Source organism: Girardinichthys multiradiatus, chromosome 18 (assembly GCF_021462225.1).
Source record: "Girardinichthys multiradiatus isolate DD_20200921_A chromosome 18, DD_fGirMul_XY1, whole genome shotgun sequence".
Taxonomy (NCBI): domain Eukaryota; kingdom Metazoa; phylum Chordata; class Actinopteri; order Cyprinodontiformes; family Goodeidae; genus Girardinichthys; species Girardinichthys multiradiatus.
The window spans coordinates 17477333-17491946 of NC_061810.1; the positions used below are offsets into that span (position 1 = coordinate 17477333).

The 14614-nt window shown below is 41.6% G+C and overlaps 1 protein-coding gene across 3 annotated transcripts in view; it reads right to left on the reverse strand.

Moving 5' to 3' along the window:
* The window catches only part of brwd1 (bromodomain and WD repeat domain containing 1), a 30218-nt gene extending 22091 nt beyond the window's left edge, over positions 1 to 8127 (reverse strand). For 2 of the 3 annotated variants that reach the window (XM_047391335.1, XM_047391334.1), the window contains exons 1-10: positions 7822 to 8127; positions 7649 to 7707; positions 7501 to 7530; positions 7233 to 7292; positions 5741 to 5891; positions 5449 to 5547; positions 4195 to 4355; positions 3038 to 3259; positions 863 to 963; positions 60 to 130 (exon numbers count right to left, since the gene is read on the reverse strand). In XM_047391335.1, the coding sequence (XP_047247291.1) occupies positions 60 to 130; positions 863 to 963; positions 3038 to 3259; positions 4195 to 4355; positions 5449 to 5547; positions 5741 to 5891; positions 7233 to 7292; positions 7501 to 7530; positions 7649 to 7707; positions 7822 to 7858 (991 nt within the window). In that variant the 5' untranslated portion in view covers positions 7859 to 8127. The remainder of the gene's footprint in view (positions 1 to 59; positions 131 to 862; positions 964 to 3037; positions 3260 to 4194; positions 4356 to 5448; positions 5548 to 5740; positions 5892 to 7232; positions 7293 to 7500; positions 7531 to 7648; positions 7708 to 7821) is intronic. The other variant, XM_047391331.1, reaches the window with a different exon arrangement.
* Between the last annotated feature and the right edge of the window lie 6487 nt (positions 8128 to 14614).

The window sequence follows — 14614 nt, forward strand, 5'->3', positions numbered from 1 at the left end:
AGTGATGAGCATCTTTAAGCATTTGTTCATGCAGCAACAGTGTCAGAAATGACAATTACCTGGACTGAATGAGGAACACACAGTCTGGACCCCTGGCCTCGGCCGCTCTGTAAATTTGCATGGCCGATCGCTTTAACGAGAACAGACAGAATGTCGGTTAATTTACATGAACAGTGACAACCAACTTATACTGACAAGGGCAGACAACCGTCAAAAAGGACCAGATTTATCATCATGTAGGAAAAACACTGCGCAGTCTGTCTTATCAGCAGTCTGGTGCCTACAGGCTCATCCACGTGTCTGCGTTTTATACCGATTGCTACATTTTTCTGAAGTTTAGCTTCACATCTCATTAGTTCAGCTAATGCACAACTTCACTGGTATCCTGCCTGCTGTACATCATATACTTTATTTTAAAATGCAAATTATAAAAAAGGCAAAAGCTGGAATCTTCCAGGTTTTGTTTTTCCTCAGTGAAACAGCTTCATTGGCACTTAAATACTGAAGGCAAGATTCTTGAGATTTATGAAAAAGTTTTTTTTTCTTTAATTGCAATATAAAAAAAAAAGGACAAATGGGCAAATAGGACAAAAAAATGACAACATTTTGTTTAGATTGTTAAAATATTCTGGTGTGGATGCATTTCAGGTAAATTTCATTAAAAAGGTCAACATGATAGAAAACAAAAAACATTCAAATATAAAATTCATTTTAACATTTTTTCTTCCTCGTCTTTCTGAGAGCTCTTTTTTTTTTTTTTTTCAAATAAAGGAAGAGTGTATTAGTCTCAGCAGTCATTTCTAAAAAAAAAAAAAAAAAAACACTGCAACACCTAAACGGTGTTTAAATAAGCAGTGCTCACCTGAAGTTGCTGTTGTTGACGTCCCACTGCCAGAAGCAGACGGTGGCATCCGTTCCCGTGGACAGCATGTAACGTCTGGAGCCCTTGGCAAACGGTGAAAACTAAAAACAAAAAAGAGAAATGCACGTCAGAACAGGGAATCGCTCAAATCATTTTGCGCAGACGGAAAAAAAAAAAAAAGCTCAACAAAGGGGGTTAACATCCCCACAAAGGCCTGCTCCAGTGAAACAAAAAAAAACCTGCTCTCAGGTCATCAGATCCCTTTTAATTTCTGGTGCCTAAAAAGTGATGAGTAACTCATGAAACTGAAGGACTTGACTAGAATCATTTCACCCACCTCCATAAAACATTTAACTTCAAAATATGGTTCACAAACACAACAAAAAGGCTTCCATTACTCATGAAATATGTGAACCGGTACTTCTGCTCTTGGTTTCTTTGTTACGGCAATAAAACCAGAAGAAGTGAAAGCTGAGAGATGTTTTTCAAACACAACAAGATCTCAACTGACCTGCTGTTTTCATTCAGAAAACGTATTCAAAAGGCCGTATACTCAGTTCAGCTTCAAAACGTGGCCAAAACAAAGCAAAGTCTGTCTGGGCTATGTAGTAATATGTGTTGGGCATCTGTTGACATTTCCTTACTACAGAATAAATAATAATACAGATCGAATAGATGAAGTCGTTTCAAAGGTTATAGACCAAAAATAAATAAATCTTAGATCCAAACTTTTGGAAATATGCGCAGTAAACCACTAGACCGTTACGTCTTGATATAAATCTTCCCATTGCTGTAGCTGAACTTTGTGGTGGTGCTTTACTGAACAAAATAAAACACGGTAAAAAAACATGTTATACATTTTATATTCGTCTTCACTAAATAAACGGCAGCAGTATGTGAAAACTTGTCAAATACGTGGATTGTAAGGCTCCATAAAGCTGAGATAACACCAGCAGTGTGGTGTCTGTGTTATTTAGGAATGGGTGTTAAAACACTGCTGCTAAATCAGCTGCAGTTTGTCCCGTATTATCTGGTTGCAGGGACGTCTCTCATGGAAATACACAACTAAAATATCTGGTAAATATCTACTTAATTCACTAAAAATTTGCATTAGTTAACATTAGGAAAAGCTCAGCACATTTCCCTTTAAGAGATGGTGACAGCAACAGACAGGTATGGTGAAGACTTGCTACATAAAAGCAAGTTTCCAAACCTAATGGAAGGGGTGGAAATTAAAACTGATGCTTCTGTGCAAAGGCCTTTGGATAAAAATGGTCTCCGTTGCTTTGGCAAGTCCTAATCTTTCATAATCTAATATAGCTGTATCGCCCACCCCTGACCCGGAGGAAAAAAAAAAAGACTGTGTAGGCAGGTTAGCTGCACATATGGGAACCCCGTCTAAAGAAAGAAAACGTTGCTAGAAGACAGCCCTGCATGTAGTGACCAGGCTGCACACTTCTGATAGAGGGGGAGAGAACAAGCAGCAACACAACAGCTGACGAAGACCAGACTGAGTGACATTCTGTCGCGTCTTATGTAACTATGAATAATCTAACAGAACTGCACAGTTTTTTTTATTTGTATATTAATATAGTCAGTATTTATGCTCTTTTAGTCTAAATCACACTGATATCTCAAAACACAGCACAAACCTTGAAACATAAAAATATCCAAAAATCTGAAAAATAAAGTCAAATCTCCAAGTCTTACGTCCTCGGATATTGTTTGGAGCGACATGCAACGCCTTCTCAGTTTTAGGACTCCACTTTAGCCAGGACAGCCATTTCAACTGAAGTAACTATCACTGAATCATCAAAGGGCGCTTTGTACTTATATATAAAAAAAAAAAAAAGTTCTGACCCATTTTGCCTTGTTCTTCACCAGCTTTCAAGGCTAACCCAATTCTCTAAAGAAGCACTGCTTTTTTTCCATGTTACAATGTTCCAGGTGAGCTTGTACAATTCCTATCCCACGAGGCGAATGGGTGAGAAAAAAAAAAGACTCTTCTAACGGTGCAGTAACAGTTCTGACAAGGCATCGTTTCAAATCGTTACTAGACAATTAGATACTGCAAAAGTTAAGAAATATATACCTGCTCTCTTTTTATCTTTACAACAGGATATTGTCCCACATTGATAAATAACAGTGTTATTTTATTGAAACCAATTTCATTACCTGGAGGGAGGTAATGGATCCACTGTGTCCCTGCAGCACAGCCACAGGGGCGCAGGTACGAAGGCACCACACACGGATGGTCTTGTCACAGCTTCCTGCAGCAATTAGTGTGTTTTCATAGTTGACAGCCAGGTCTGTGATTTCTGCAGAGTGTCCTCGCAACGTCGAATGAAGCCTTCCATCAAATGAAGACCAGATCTTCACCAAACAATCATCTGAGCCCTTAAAGGAGGAGTTATTTTGGCTTTAGGAGAAAGATGATAGCAGCATGCCACAACATACAATAGGGATGTCATGAGGAAAGCCCACTTTAATGGTCAATATCCCAGTCCCTGATTAAACTAAACACCAAATACCTGTTGTTGGTGTACTGTCTGAGGCTTTGTTTGCTAAATCAACAAAATAATGTGCCCGACATGAATAGAGTTTGGCAAACACTGCACATGAAGTAGACCTGAAAATTGACAGGGCAAATTCCAGACACGCAGCTTTATGTGAGCCCTGCCTGGGTTTTCCTTAACAATATACATTTTTTTTTACCCTTAGAGTGATGTTCACAGTGAAAGAGAGACTATATTTGCTGCCTCAGCTCCTCTGTGCTCAAATATCCCTTGACAACTTTCTGCTTGTGAGAAAGCTGCATAGAGAGGAGCCGAAACAAAATCAATTCAGTTTTAATGACGATTAAAGCAAAGCCCTAAGTTTATGAGTAGGAAAACTATGTTTGCTGTTCGTTTTGTGAGTCAAATCATCTACAGGTTATATCAAACCAGAGAATAAAAATGCTTGGAAATAGCCTAGCACTTCAGCAAACTGCTCCATATAAAAAGGTTAGCTAAAGAAAAACATGAGTGCATTTAAGGCTGCAGATGTATATATGTAGTCAAATACAATTAGAAACTTGAAGTCCTACAGAAACTCCAGTTCAGACAAAATATCCATCTGAACTGGTATCAGTGTGAGCCACTGGGTTTTCAGGCACATGCATGTCATTGATATTTAATACAGTAAGAAACTAGGACTTGTTTCGGATACTGACAATTCAATTTTTATCAGAGAGTTAAAAAAAATCCTGATTTGGACATTCCTAATAAATAACACAATCAGGCCAACAAGATTTGTTCAGTTATGACACGTGCTGAGTGGTCCCATCTTACCGTGAAGATCCTGAGACCAGTGCGATCAAATGCGATACAGTACACTGCAGACAGATGCCCGAGGATCCGCCTATGCAGACGCATGTGTTCATAGGTGCTGACAGGACTGATGGAGCTGAAGCGCTGCACTCCAGTTAGCTCCCTCCCTACATGTACCTTCACTGTTAATGATAAAAACACACCAGATCAGAGATAAAAACTGCCAGGCTTGAATGACAAGAGCAGAGACAATGAGATACAATTAATGTGAGCGAAGGTGGAAACTATCGCCAGAAGATAAAATTAAAAAACAACAATAAAACAGATGGTTTACCGCATCTTTATCTTTACCACAAACATCTAGCTTGCCAGATAAAAATGAATGTTCATTTCTGCGAACATCAGATACATCGAGTCTGCATCTGTTGCTGTGGGGAACCCCTAAATGAATAAGAACTTCCACGCAACTAATGACCCAACACTTTAGGATTAGTGCTGATTGTTGTCAAACTAACAGGCTTCTGTTGCTATGAATTATCAAGCTATGCCTCAGGCTCCATGTTTTTAACCCAACAGAACACCATAGACCTGATGAATTTCACATTAAGGTGTCCAGAACAACAAACTTTTCATTTATACCCATTCGTATTTGCCTGAGAAAGATGTAATTTTCCATCACAGGAAAACGTTTTAAAACCTAACATTGAAATAATTACAATTGATGAAACATCTGCATTAGAAGGTGCCGAGGGCAACCAAACCAAACGTTGTTTCAGGATAATTTGATCCTACAGAGACCACAATGCTTGTTTAATGGTAACTCCATATCTATATAAAAACAACCCAAATATCCAAGAGCCAAACATGTGCATTGCTTTTCTCATGGCAGGACAGATTTCAAATAAGAAGCACTGCTGCAAACTGGTTCGACAAGAATATATGTGACACAGCACAGAAGGTGAGTCCCTCGATACACAATGAAACAGGAAAGGTTAGAGGCTGTCTAACATCAAGCAGCTCCGCTACTAAATTAAACAGCACAACTTTAATGTCAAGATTAGGACCAACAACACAAAAAGGTTACCAATCAGCCTTTACTAATAGCAGATCAGCAATAATGAGCACAAAAAAACAGTAGAGCACTAAAATTATGATATCACCAAAATATTTAAAAGCTTTTAAATAGCACAAATAAAAACAATTATAAGCAGGTAAACATACCACTTCTAAGTAAATATGCCAATTCCATTTTTTTTGTACAACACGGGGACCTACCCTGGTGTGGAGGTTGCTTCTGGTTTAAAGGCCTCTCTGGTGGTCTGCCCCGATGAAGGGCTGCATATGATGAAGCTTTGAGCTGCACGCTGTCACAGTCTGAAAGTCAGAAACAAAGAGTTCTGGAAGTGCTTCTGCCAACTCCCAGGTGAACGAGTGGAACAGACGTATCATCGCTGACAATTACACAATCGTGTAATGTTTTATACAAACAAACTGATCTACTCGTGGAGTCGAAAGGAACAAAACCCCATCTGACATTCCTGAACATAAAGATTCATGAAGATTGTACCTTTTGCAGTTCGAAGCATGGACTGCTTTCCAGACCCCAGGAGAGAGTGCACACCTGGGACACATGATGGCACCTCTTTGTCGAGGAGTGGTCCGATTTGCTTACAGATCTGTAGCAAATGGTCAGGTGCAACATGTCTGTTGGCAGCAACCTGTCAGGGCAAATGAAACAAGAGCAATCACTTTTCAACAGACCCCAAAAAAAACAAAAAACACTTTTTGAGTTGATTGGGGGCTATCTGCTTAAAAAAGTGTGTTGTTAAATGTTTAAATAAGATATATATATAAAAAATCTTGTCAGCTCATGCTTAGATCAACCAATTTTAATGTTTTGTATTCCGAACAGTAATTATTCCCGTTAGCGATAGTTGCATATAGCTTACATAGCTCTACCTATCCGAAGCTACGGCGACACATATTTTGAGTTTGCAACAATAGTTAAAGCTTGTCATAAATTCACTTCTATTTCTGTTCTACAAATGTCCCCCCAAGGCACTTTACAAGACAAACTAAATCAAATGTAGATAAAAATGTATGTAATTCAATCCACCCAACACAAATCCAATCATGAGAACAGATAAGAATGCATTTACATGTGTTCCAATTAGCTCCAAGTTATAATAGAATAGAGATCCTGATGAAATAGCTAATTTTACCACACCATTATTGAAAAGCATTGCTGTCTACATACATTATTTTAGGTTTCTTGCGAGTGTTGATATTAAAGCTGGTTCCATGTACAGCACAAATGCATGGAAGATGAATATAAGTATGCCATGGGTCCAAACCAATGTTCATTACTTTTTTTAAACTTTTTACTACATTGTTTACCTTTAGCTTCAGATCTTTTACAGATCTATAAGACTTGTTTATGTCAAAAAATATCCCAACAATGAACAAGTAAAACTATATCGGTTTTAATTAAGACTGTATTGCCTGGTTTGCAATAATCCAAAAGCTTTTTCCATTATTATAAACGTTTAATTTGTGCTCTGTGCCTGCAATATAAAAAATTGGATGCCTGACAAACTATTTTTCCTGTACTTATCAACCTTGTTCCTTAAGGCGTGGTTTGTATGCAAATATTATCTTTTTTTTAAAGGACCAATCACAGTGCAGGTCACATGCAAAATAACGCAGAGTCAAAGAAAGTCGGCTTCTGATTGGTCGACAAAGCCGTCTCAGCATAGCGATAAGCCGAACAACCCACCCTGACTGCAATACGACAGCTGGTACAAAAAAAAAAAAAAAAACCCATTAAAGTCTCACCTTAATGCGGGCTTTAGAAGAGCCATTCAAAAGTTAAAGATAAACAGTTTAGTTATTGGGAGCAGGTTATGCTTTGCGGTTCATTAAAAGTTAGAGATCTACATCTGCGGTCCAGATGGAAACAGAACAAAGACCGTAAACAAGCACTGAGCGTGCAGCCCCCCCCCCCTGTCACAAGACAATAACAAGCATCGGCAATGAACTTAAAAACTTAAAAATCTTACCACATCTTCGTATGTTCTGGGATGCTCGTTCCCCAGCCAGTCCAATCTCCCTGGTAAAAGCTGCCGAAAACACAGTTTAGTAAAGCGGAGTTACTTAAAAAAATTAAGGCAGGTACACATAGATCTTAAAACCGGATGATGTCAAATGAGTGGGACGTAACGGTGTATTAAAAAGTCCAGAGAGTTCACCAAGTTTATAAGCAGTCAGCCTACAGCGAAGCAGCTAGTTAGCAGTTACCTAGCAAAAAGAGACAACGAGAATACAGACCTGATGTTCCTCGAGTTCACTTGCTAGGACCTGGGAAGGAATTAAAATGCAATCCTGATTAGAGTACCTGTCTATTAACTATTATCAAGTAGCCCATCAACTATGGCGAAATACAACAAAGTGTGCCAGTCAAAGCACGCCAGCTCACCTCAGCCGCTCTCCGACACGGACCCGTCGTTAGGAAACGAGAAATCAAGTAATATAGCTCTGAAATGGAACAGTGAGTGCATTAATGGGCAGGAAATCAGTCTGAGAATCAATTAGTACGCGCGATACTGATGTAAATAAAGCTATCAATTGGGGTTCACTTCTGCAGCTTACCCGACTCAAGGAGCGAAATGTTCCGACTTTTGGCCATGGAAACGGCCGTGATTTGGTGAGGTGGAACAATCTTCAGACTAACTTTATGGCTAAAGGAAAATCTGATATATTTATTAAATTTCGGTTACACGTCGCTGACCCCCCTCCACGGTTGCTCCCGCTTTCTATTCAGCCTGTTTGCAGTCGCCATTGGAAGGATGAGGCCTCGGCGATACAACTTACTTCCGCCACGGCGGAGTAACACAGGAAAAAGGGGGCAGGGAGGGAGGAGCACTCCGGCAACAAAAGACAACACCACACGTTAGCTTGGTGGCTAGCTACACTTATATTACATCACTGTGAAAATATAGAGCAAGATTAATCGTATTATCTGTACTCAAACAATAACACGCATTTTAAAACGCATAAACACAGTGCTGTGAATGTTACGCCGTCCCCATTTTATGGTAGCAAGGTCGTGAGTTCTGCATGTGACGTCATCGATAACGGTTGCCAGCTCACTTGATCAATCCATCAATTTTTCAGGTTAAACCAGTAAACCTCGTTCATATTATCTTGTTCCTTAATTATCGAATAAAACATAGAATCTAGTATGTTCCAAGCTATTCGTATTTATCAATAGCTTTATATTTTAAAACCCAAGTCTTTTTTCTTTTTACTAATGTGTTGGTGAATGACTAATTCATACACTGCATCCACCTTTATAAATTAGTTAATATATTTCAGTAATTAAGTTCACTAAGTAAAACTTACATAATTACACACAGTTATATTTTCCCATTTTTTCTGTTAATGTTTGTAATCATTGGCTTATTGGATTACAACTACAAATGTAAAGTAACGTTTTTGCTTAATGGAAATGGCTATTTCTATTTAGAATTTTATTAATTTGCAATGCCCCATTTGAATAAAAACCTTTCTATATTTTATAAAATGCAATAAAAGTTTATTTTGTTCAGTGGAATTTGCTGTTTTTATATTAGAATAACCAAAAAGACACAGAACACAAAATAGACCTAAAATCAAATTAGTCTTGCATTGCCCCCCTGATCTGATAAAGTTTGTGTTGACCTGTAATAAGTGGTCATAAAGGTGTAATAATATTTCAGTACTACAGACATTTTAATGACTTCTGTTTTTCAATTTTGAATCTTATTAACTCATACAGGTACATCTCAAAAATGTTTTCAAAAATATTTTTTGTCAGTCATTTCAGAAAGTGTAACTCATATAGATTCATTACAGCCAATGCACTTGGCACCAGGGCACCCTAGGCAGGAGGTCGATGATCGACTTTGTTGTCATGTTGTCAGACCTTCGTCCGCATATTTTGGATACTGGGGTGAAGAGAGGGGCTGAGCTGTCCATTGATCACCACCTGGTGGTGAGTTAGATCCGCTGGAAGAGGAGAAAGCTGGACAGACTTGGCAGGCCCAAGCGCATAGTGAGGGTCTGCTGAAAACGTCTGGCGGAGCCCTCGGCCAGGGATGTATTCAACTCCCACATTCGGGAGAGCTTTGACCAGATTCCGGGGGAGGTTGGCGACATAGGGTCCGAGTGGACCATGTTCTCCACATCTATTGTCGATGCTGCTGCCCGTAACTGTAGACGTTTGCTCTGCGGTAACTGTCGCAGCGGCAATCCGCGAACCCGATGGTGGACACCGGCAATAAGGGATGGTGTCAAGCTGAAGAAGGAGTCCTATCAGCTGTGGTTGGCTTGTGGGACTCCTGAGGCAGCTGACGGGTACCATGAGGCCAAGCATGCCGCGGCCTGGTCTGTGGCAGAGGCAAAAACTTGGGCTTGGTAAGAATTCGATGAGGCCATGGAGATGGACTACTGGCTGGCCTCGAAGCAATTCTGGCAAAACGTCCGGCGCGTCAAGAGGGGGAAGCAGTGCTTCACCAACACTGTTTACAGTGGGGGTGGGAAGCTGCTTACCTCGACTGGGGACATTATCGGGTGGTGGAAAGAGTACTTCGAGGATCTGCTCAATCCTGCAGTCACGCATTCCCTGGTGGAAGCGGAGGCTGGGGACTCAGGGTTGGACTCTTTTATCACCCAGGCTGAAGTGACCAAGGTGGTTAAAAATCTCTACGGTGGCAGGGCTTCGGGGGTGGATGAGATCTGCCCTGAGTACCTCAAGTCTCTGGATGTTGTGGGGCTGTCATAGTGGACACACCTCTTCAACATTGCGTGGTGGTCGGGGACAGTGCCTCTGGACTGGCAGACTGGGGTGGTGGTCCCCCTTCATAAGAAGGGTGACCGGAGGCAGTGTTCCAACTATAGAGGGATAACACTTCTCAGCCTCCCTGGTAAGACCTATGCCAGGGTATTGGACAGGAGAGTCCAGCCAATAGTCGAACCTTGGCTTCAGGAGGAGCAGTATGGTTTTCGTCCCGGCCGTGGAACACTGGAATTGCTCTACACCCTCTGCAGGGTACTCAAGGGTTCATGGGAGTTTGCCTAACTGGTCCACGTGTGTTTTGTGTCCCTCATGGTGCTCTGTGGGGGGTGCTCCAGGAGTATGGAGTTGGGGGCCCTTTTTTAGGGGCCATCTGGTCTTTGTACAAGCGGAGCATGAGTTTGGTCCACATTGCCGGCACTAAGTTGGACCTGTTTCCAGTGCATGTTGGACTCCAGCAGGGCTGCCCTTTGTCACCGGTCCTGTTCATAACTTTTATGGACAGGATTTCTAGGCGCAGCCAAGGGCCGGAGGGGGTCTGGTTTGGGGGCCAGTGGATTTTGTCTATTCTTTTTGCAGATGACATGGTCCTGCTGGCCCCCTCTAGCCAAGACCTACAGCATGCGCTGGGGCGGTTCGCAGCCAAATGTGAAGCGGCTGGAAAGAAGATCGACTCCTCCAAGTCCGAGGCCATGGTTCTAGACTGAAAAAGGGTGGCTTGTCCTCTTCAGGTTGGAGGAGAGTTCCTGTCTCAAATGGAGGAGTTCAATTATATTGGGGTTTTGTTCACGAGGGGAGAATGGAGCGGGAGATCGACAGACGGATCGGTGTGGCTGCCACACTAATGGGGAAGCTGTGCCAGTCTGTTGTGGTGAAGAGAGAGCTGAGCCAAAAAGCGAAGCTCTCGATTTACCGGTGGGAATACATTCCTACCCTCACCTATGGCCATGAACTTTGGGTCATGACCGAAAGAACGAGATCCCGGATACAAGTGGAATGATGAAATGAGCTTCCTTAGTAGAGTGGCGGGCACTCACTTAGTGATAGGGTGAGGAGCTCGGTCATCCGGAAGGAGCTTGGAGTAGAGTCGCTGCTCCTCCACATCAAGAGGAGCCAGGCATCTATACCGGTTTTCTCCTGGACTCATTCTTTGGGAGGTGTTCCAGGTTCGTCCAAGGACACGCTGGAGGGACTATGTTTCTCAGCTGTCCCGGAAATGCCTTGGGCTCCCCCCGGACGAGTTGAAAGAGGTGTGTGAGGAGAGGGACGTCTGGGTGTCTCTACTCTCTGCTGTCCCCGCAACCTGGTCCCGGTTGAAGCGGAAGGCTACGAGTAAGAGTAAAATCAAGTTAAATATTTCAAATATTTATTTCATGTCATTTAGATGATTTTTACTTTCAGATAATGAAAACCCAAAATTCAATGGTCTGAAAATTTGTTTTGTAGACTCATGGTGTTACCTTGAGTCCAGAAGACATTGACACCCTCCCTCCACAAGGAGGGTAAGTCACAAAATAGCATTGCTAAAGAAGCTGGTGAATCCAACTATAATTTTAGAAAGTTGAGTGCAAGGAAAAAGTGTGGTAGAAAAAGGAGAACCGGGAGGTAGCTCAGTGGTCCAAAGTCCTCTTATGTAATATTCTAATTTTATGAGACACTGAAATTTGGGTCTTTATCATCTGTAGGCCTTGTGTGTTCACTTTCTGAAATAAATGACAAAAAATATTGAGGTATCTTTTTCACAAAATCTTTTTTGAGATGTGCGTTAGCTTCTGTAGAGACTATATACAATTTAACATATTAGCACTAAAACAGAATAGCCAAACCAGTATGATTATCTACAGTACTGGAACCTAAACAAAACTGTTGTAGAAGCCAGCTCCTTTGTCCTGCTTGTGGTCGCTTGTAATGTCTATGCCATGCATTTTCTGTGCAAAAAACTTTAGTGTTAAATACTAATGCCAATGATTTCTTAACTGATCCAGTTTTTACAAAACAGCATTGCTAAAGAAGCTGATTTTGTCACACAACTCCAAACATCAATATATTTAATTGAGATTTTTTGTGATAGACCAACACACAGTAGTGCATCGTTGTGAACCAATATATATATTTTTTTTAGATATTTTTTCAGCACTAGTGCCCTTTATTTTTTCCATTTTTTGACAGTAGGTAGACAGGAAAGAGGGGTAGAGAGAGGGGGAGACATTCGGTAAATGTTGCCGGGTCCCGAACCCGGGACAGCCGCCATTCGAGGATTGTAGCCTCTGTATATGGTCGCGCGCTTTTGCCCCTACACCACCAGCGCCGCCCTGAACCAATACATTTTTAAAATGTTTCAAAAATAAAACTAAAATGTTAAATACATTTGTATCCAGATTCTCTGTTGTGCTGGTACTCATTCTCAAAGTAGGATGTTGGTTTTCAGATTCACATTTTGCATGTACCAAAAGCCTAAAACTAAAGCCTAAGTCTGAAACTAAAACCTAGATTAAGGTTTTTAATGATTTTCATTCAACCAAGGAATTTGTTTCTGATAGGAAATAAGACTCTGAAAAGAAAATCTCTGAAAAGATAATGAAACGATGAATGACATTTTTATTTCAAACATGTAAACAAGTCAGTCAGTCATTTTCAATACCGCTTCTTCCATAGTGGGTTGGGGGGAAGCTGGTGCCTATTTCAAGCAGTCTTTGGGCGGGAGGCGGGGTACACCCTGCACAGCTCGCCAGTCCTTCGCAGGGCAACACACAAACAACCATGCACACACTCATTCACACACCTAAGGGTATGAATGAGACTGACCAATTAACCTAACAGGCATGTCTTTGGACTGTGGGAGGAAGCTGGAGTACCCGGAGAAAACCCACGCATGCACGGGGAGAACACGCAAACTCCATGCAGAAAGACCCCCGGCCGGGAGTCAAACCAAGGACCTTCTTGCTGCAAGGCAACAGTGCTACCAACTGTGCCACCGTGCAGCCCATGTAAACAAGTATTAGCAAAAAAAAAAAATTTGATAAAAGTAAAATAAGAATGATCAATTATAAAATCAAACTGTCATATTTATTTAGAAAAAGAAGCAGGAAGAACCCAATGCTTATTAAATCCTACCCCCATAGACTCATCCAGTATACATGATACATTTCAGTCTAAAATATATACTCTCCCCATATTATTTCTACCAATAAATTGTCCTCCATGTTACAATTATCCAGTCTACACTATCCACAAATGCACCTATATCATGGATTAATTGTTATAGTTTTCTCCTATAACTATAGACTGTCTCCTGTCCATGTCTATATGACTACAGGTCCTTCTCAAAATATTAGCATATTGTGATAAAGTTAATTATTTTCCATAATGTCATGATGAAAATTTAACATTCATATATTTTAGATTCATTGAACACTAACTGAAATATTTCAGGTCTTTTATTGTCTTAATACGGATGATTTTGGCATACAGCTCATGAAAACCCGAAATTCCTATCTCACAAAATTAGCATATTTCATCCGACCAATAAAAGAAAAGTGTTTTTAATGCAAAAAACGTCAACCTTCAAATAACCATGTACAGTTATGCACTCAATACTTGGTCGGGAATCCTTTTGCAGAAATGACTGCTTCAATGCGGCGTGGCATGGAGGCAATCAGCCTGTGGCACTGCTGAGGTCTTATGGAGGCCCAGGATGCTTCGATAGCGGCCTTTAGCTCATCCAGAGTGTTGGGTCTTGAGTCTCTCAATGTTCTCTTCACAATATCCCACAGATTCTCTATGGGGTTCAGGTCAGGAGAGTTGGCAGGCCAATTGAGCACAGTGATACCATGGTCAGTAAACAATTTACCAGTGGTTTTGGCACTGTGAGCAGGTGCCAGGTCGTGCTGAAAATGAAATCTTCCTCTCCATAAAGCTTTTCAGCAGATGGAAGCATGAAGTGCTCCAAAAGCTGCATTGACCCTGCCCTTGATAAAACACAGTGGACCAACACCAGCAGCTGACACGGCACCCCAGACCATCACTGACTGTGGGTACTTGACACTGGACTTCTGGCATTTTGGCATTTCCTTCTCCCCAGTCTTCCTCCAGACTCTGGCACCTTGATTTCCGAATGACATGCAGAATTTGCTTTCATCCAAAAAAAGTACTTTGGACCACTGAGCAACAGTCCAGTGCTGCTTCTCTGTAGCCCAGGTCAGGCGCTTCTGCCGCTGTTTCTGGTTCAAAAGGGGCTTGACCTGGGGAATGCGGCACCTGTAGCCCATTTCCTGCACACGCCTGTGCACGGTGGCTCTGGATGTTTCTACTCCAGACTCAGTCCACTGCTTCCGCAGGTCCCCCAAGGTCTGGAATCGGCCCTTCTTCACAATCTTCCTCAGGGTCCGGTCACCTCTTCTCGTTGTGCAGCGTTTTCTGCCACACTTTTTCCTTCCCACAGACTTCCCACTGAGGTGCCTTGATACAGCACTCTGGGAACAGCCTATTCGTTCAGAAATGTCTTTCTGTGTCTTACCCTCTTGCTTGAGGGTGTCAATAGTGGCCTTCTGGACAGCAGTCAGGTCGGCAGTCTTACCCATGATTGGGGTTTTGAGTGATGAACCAGGC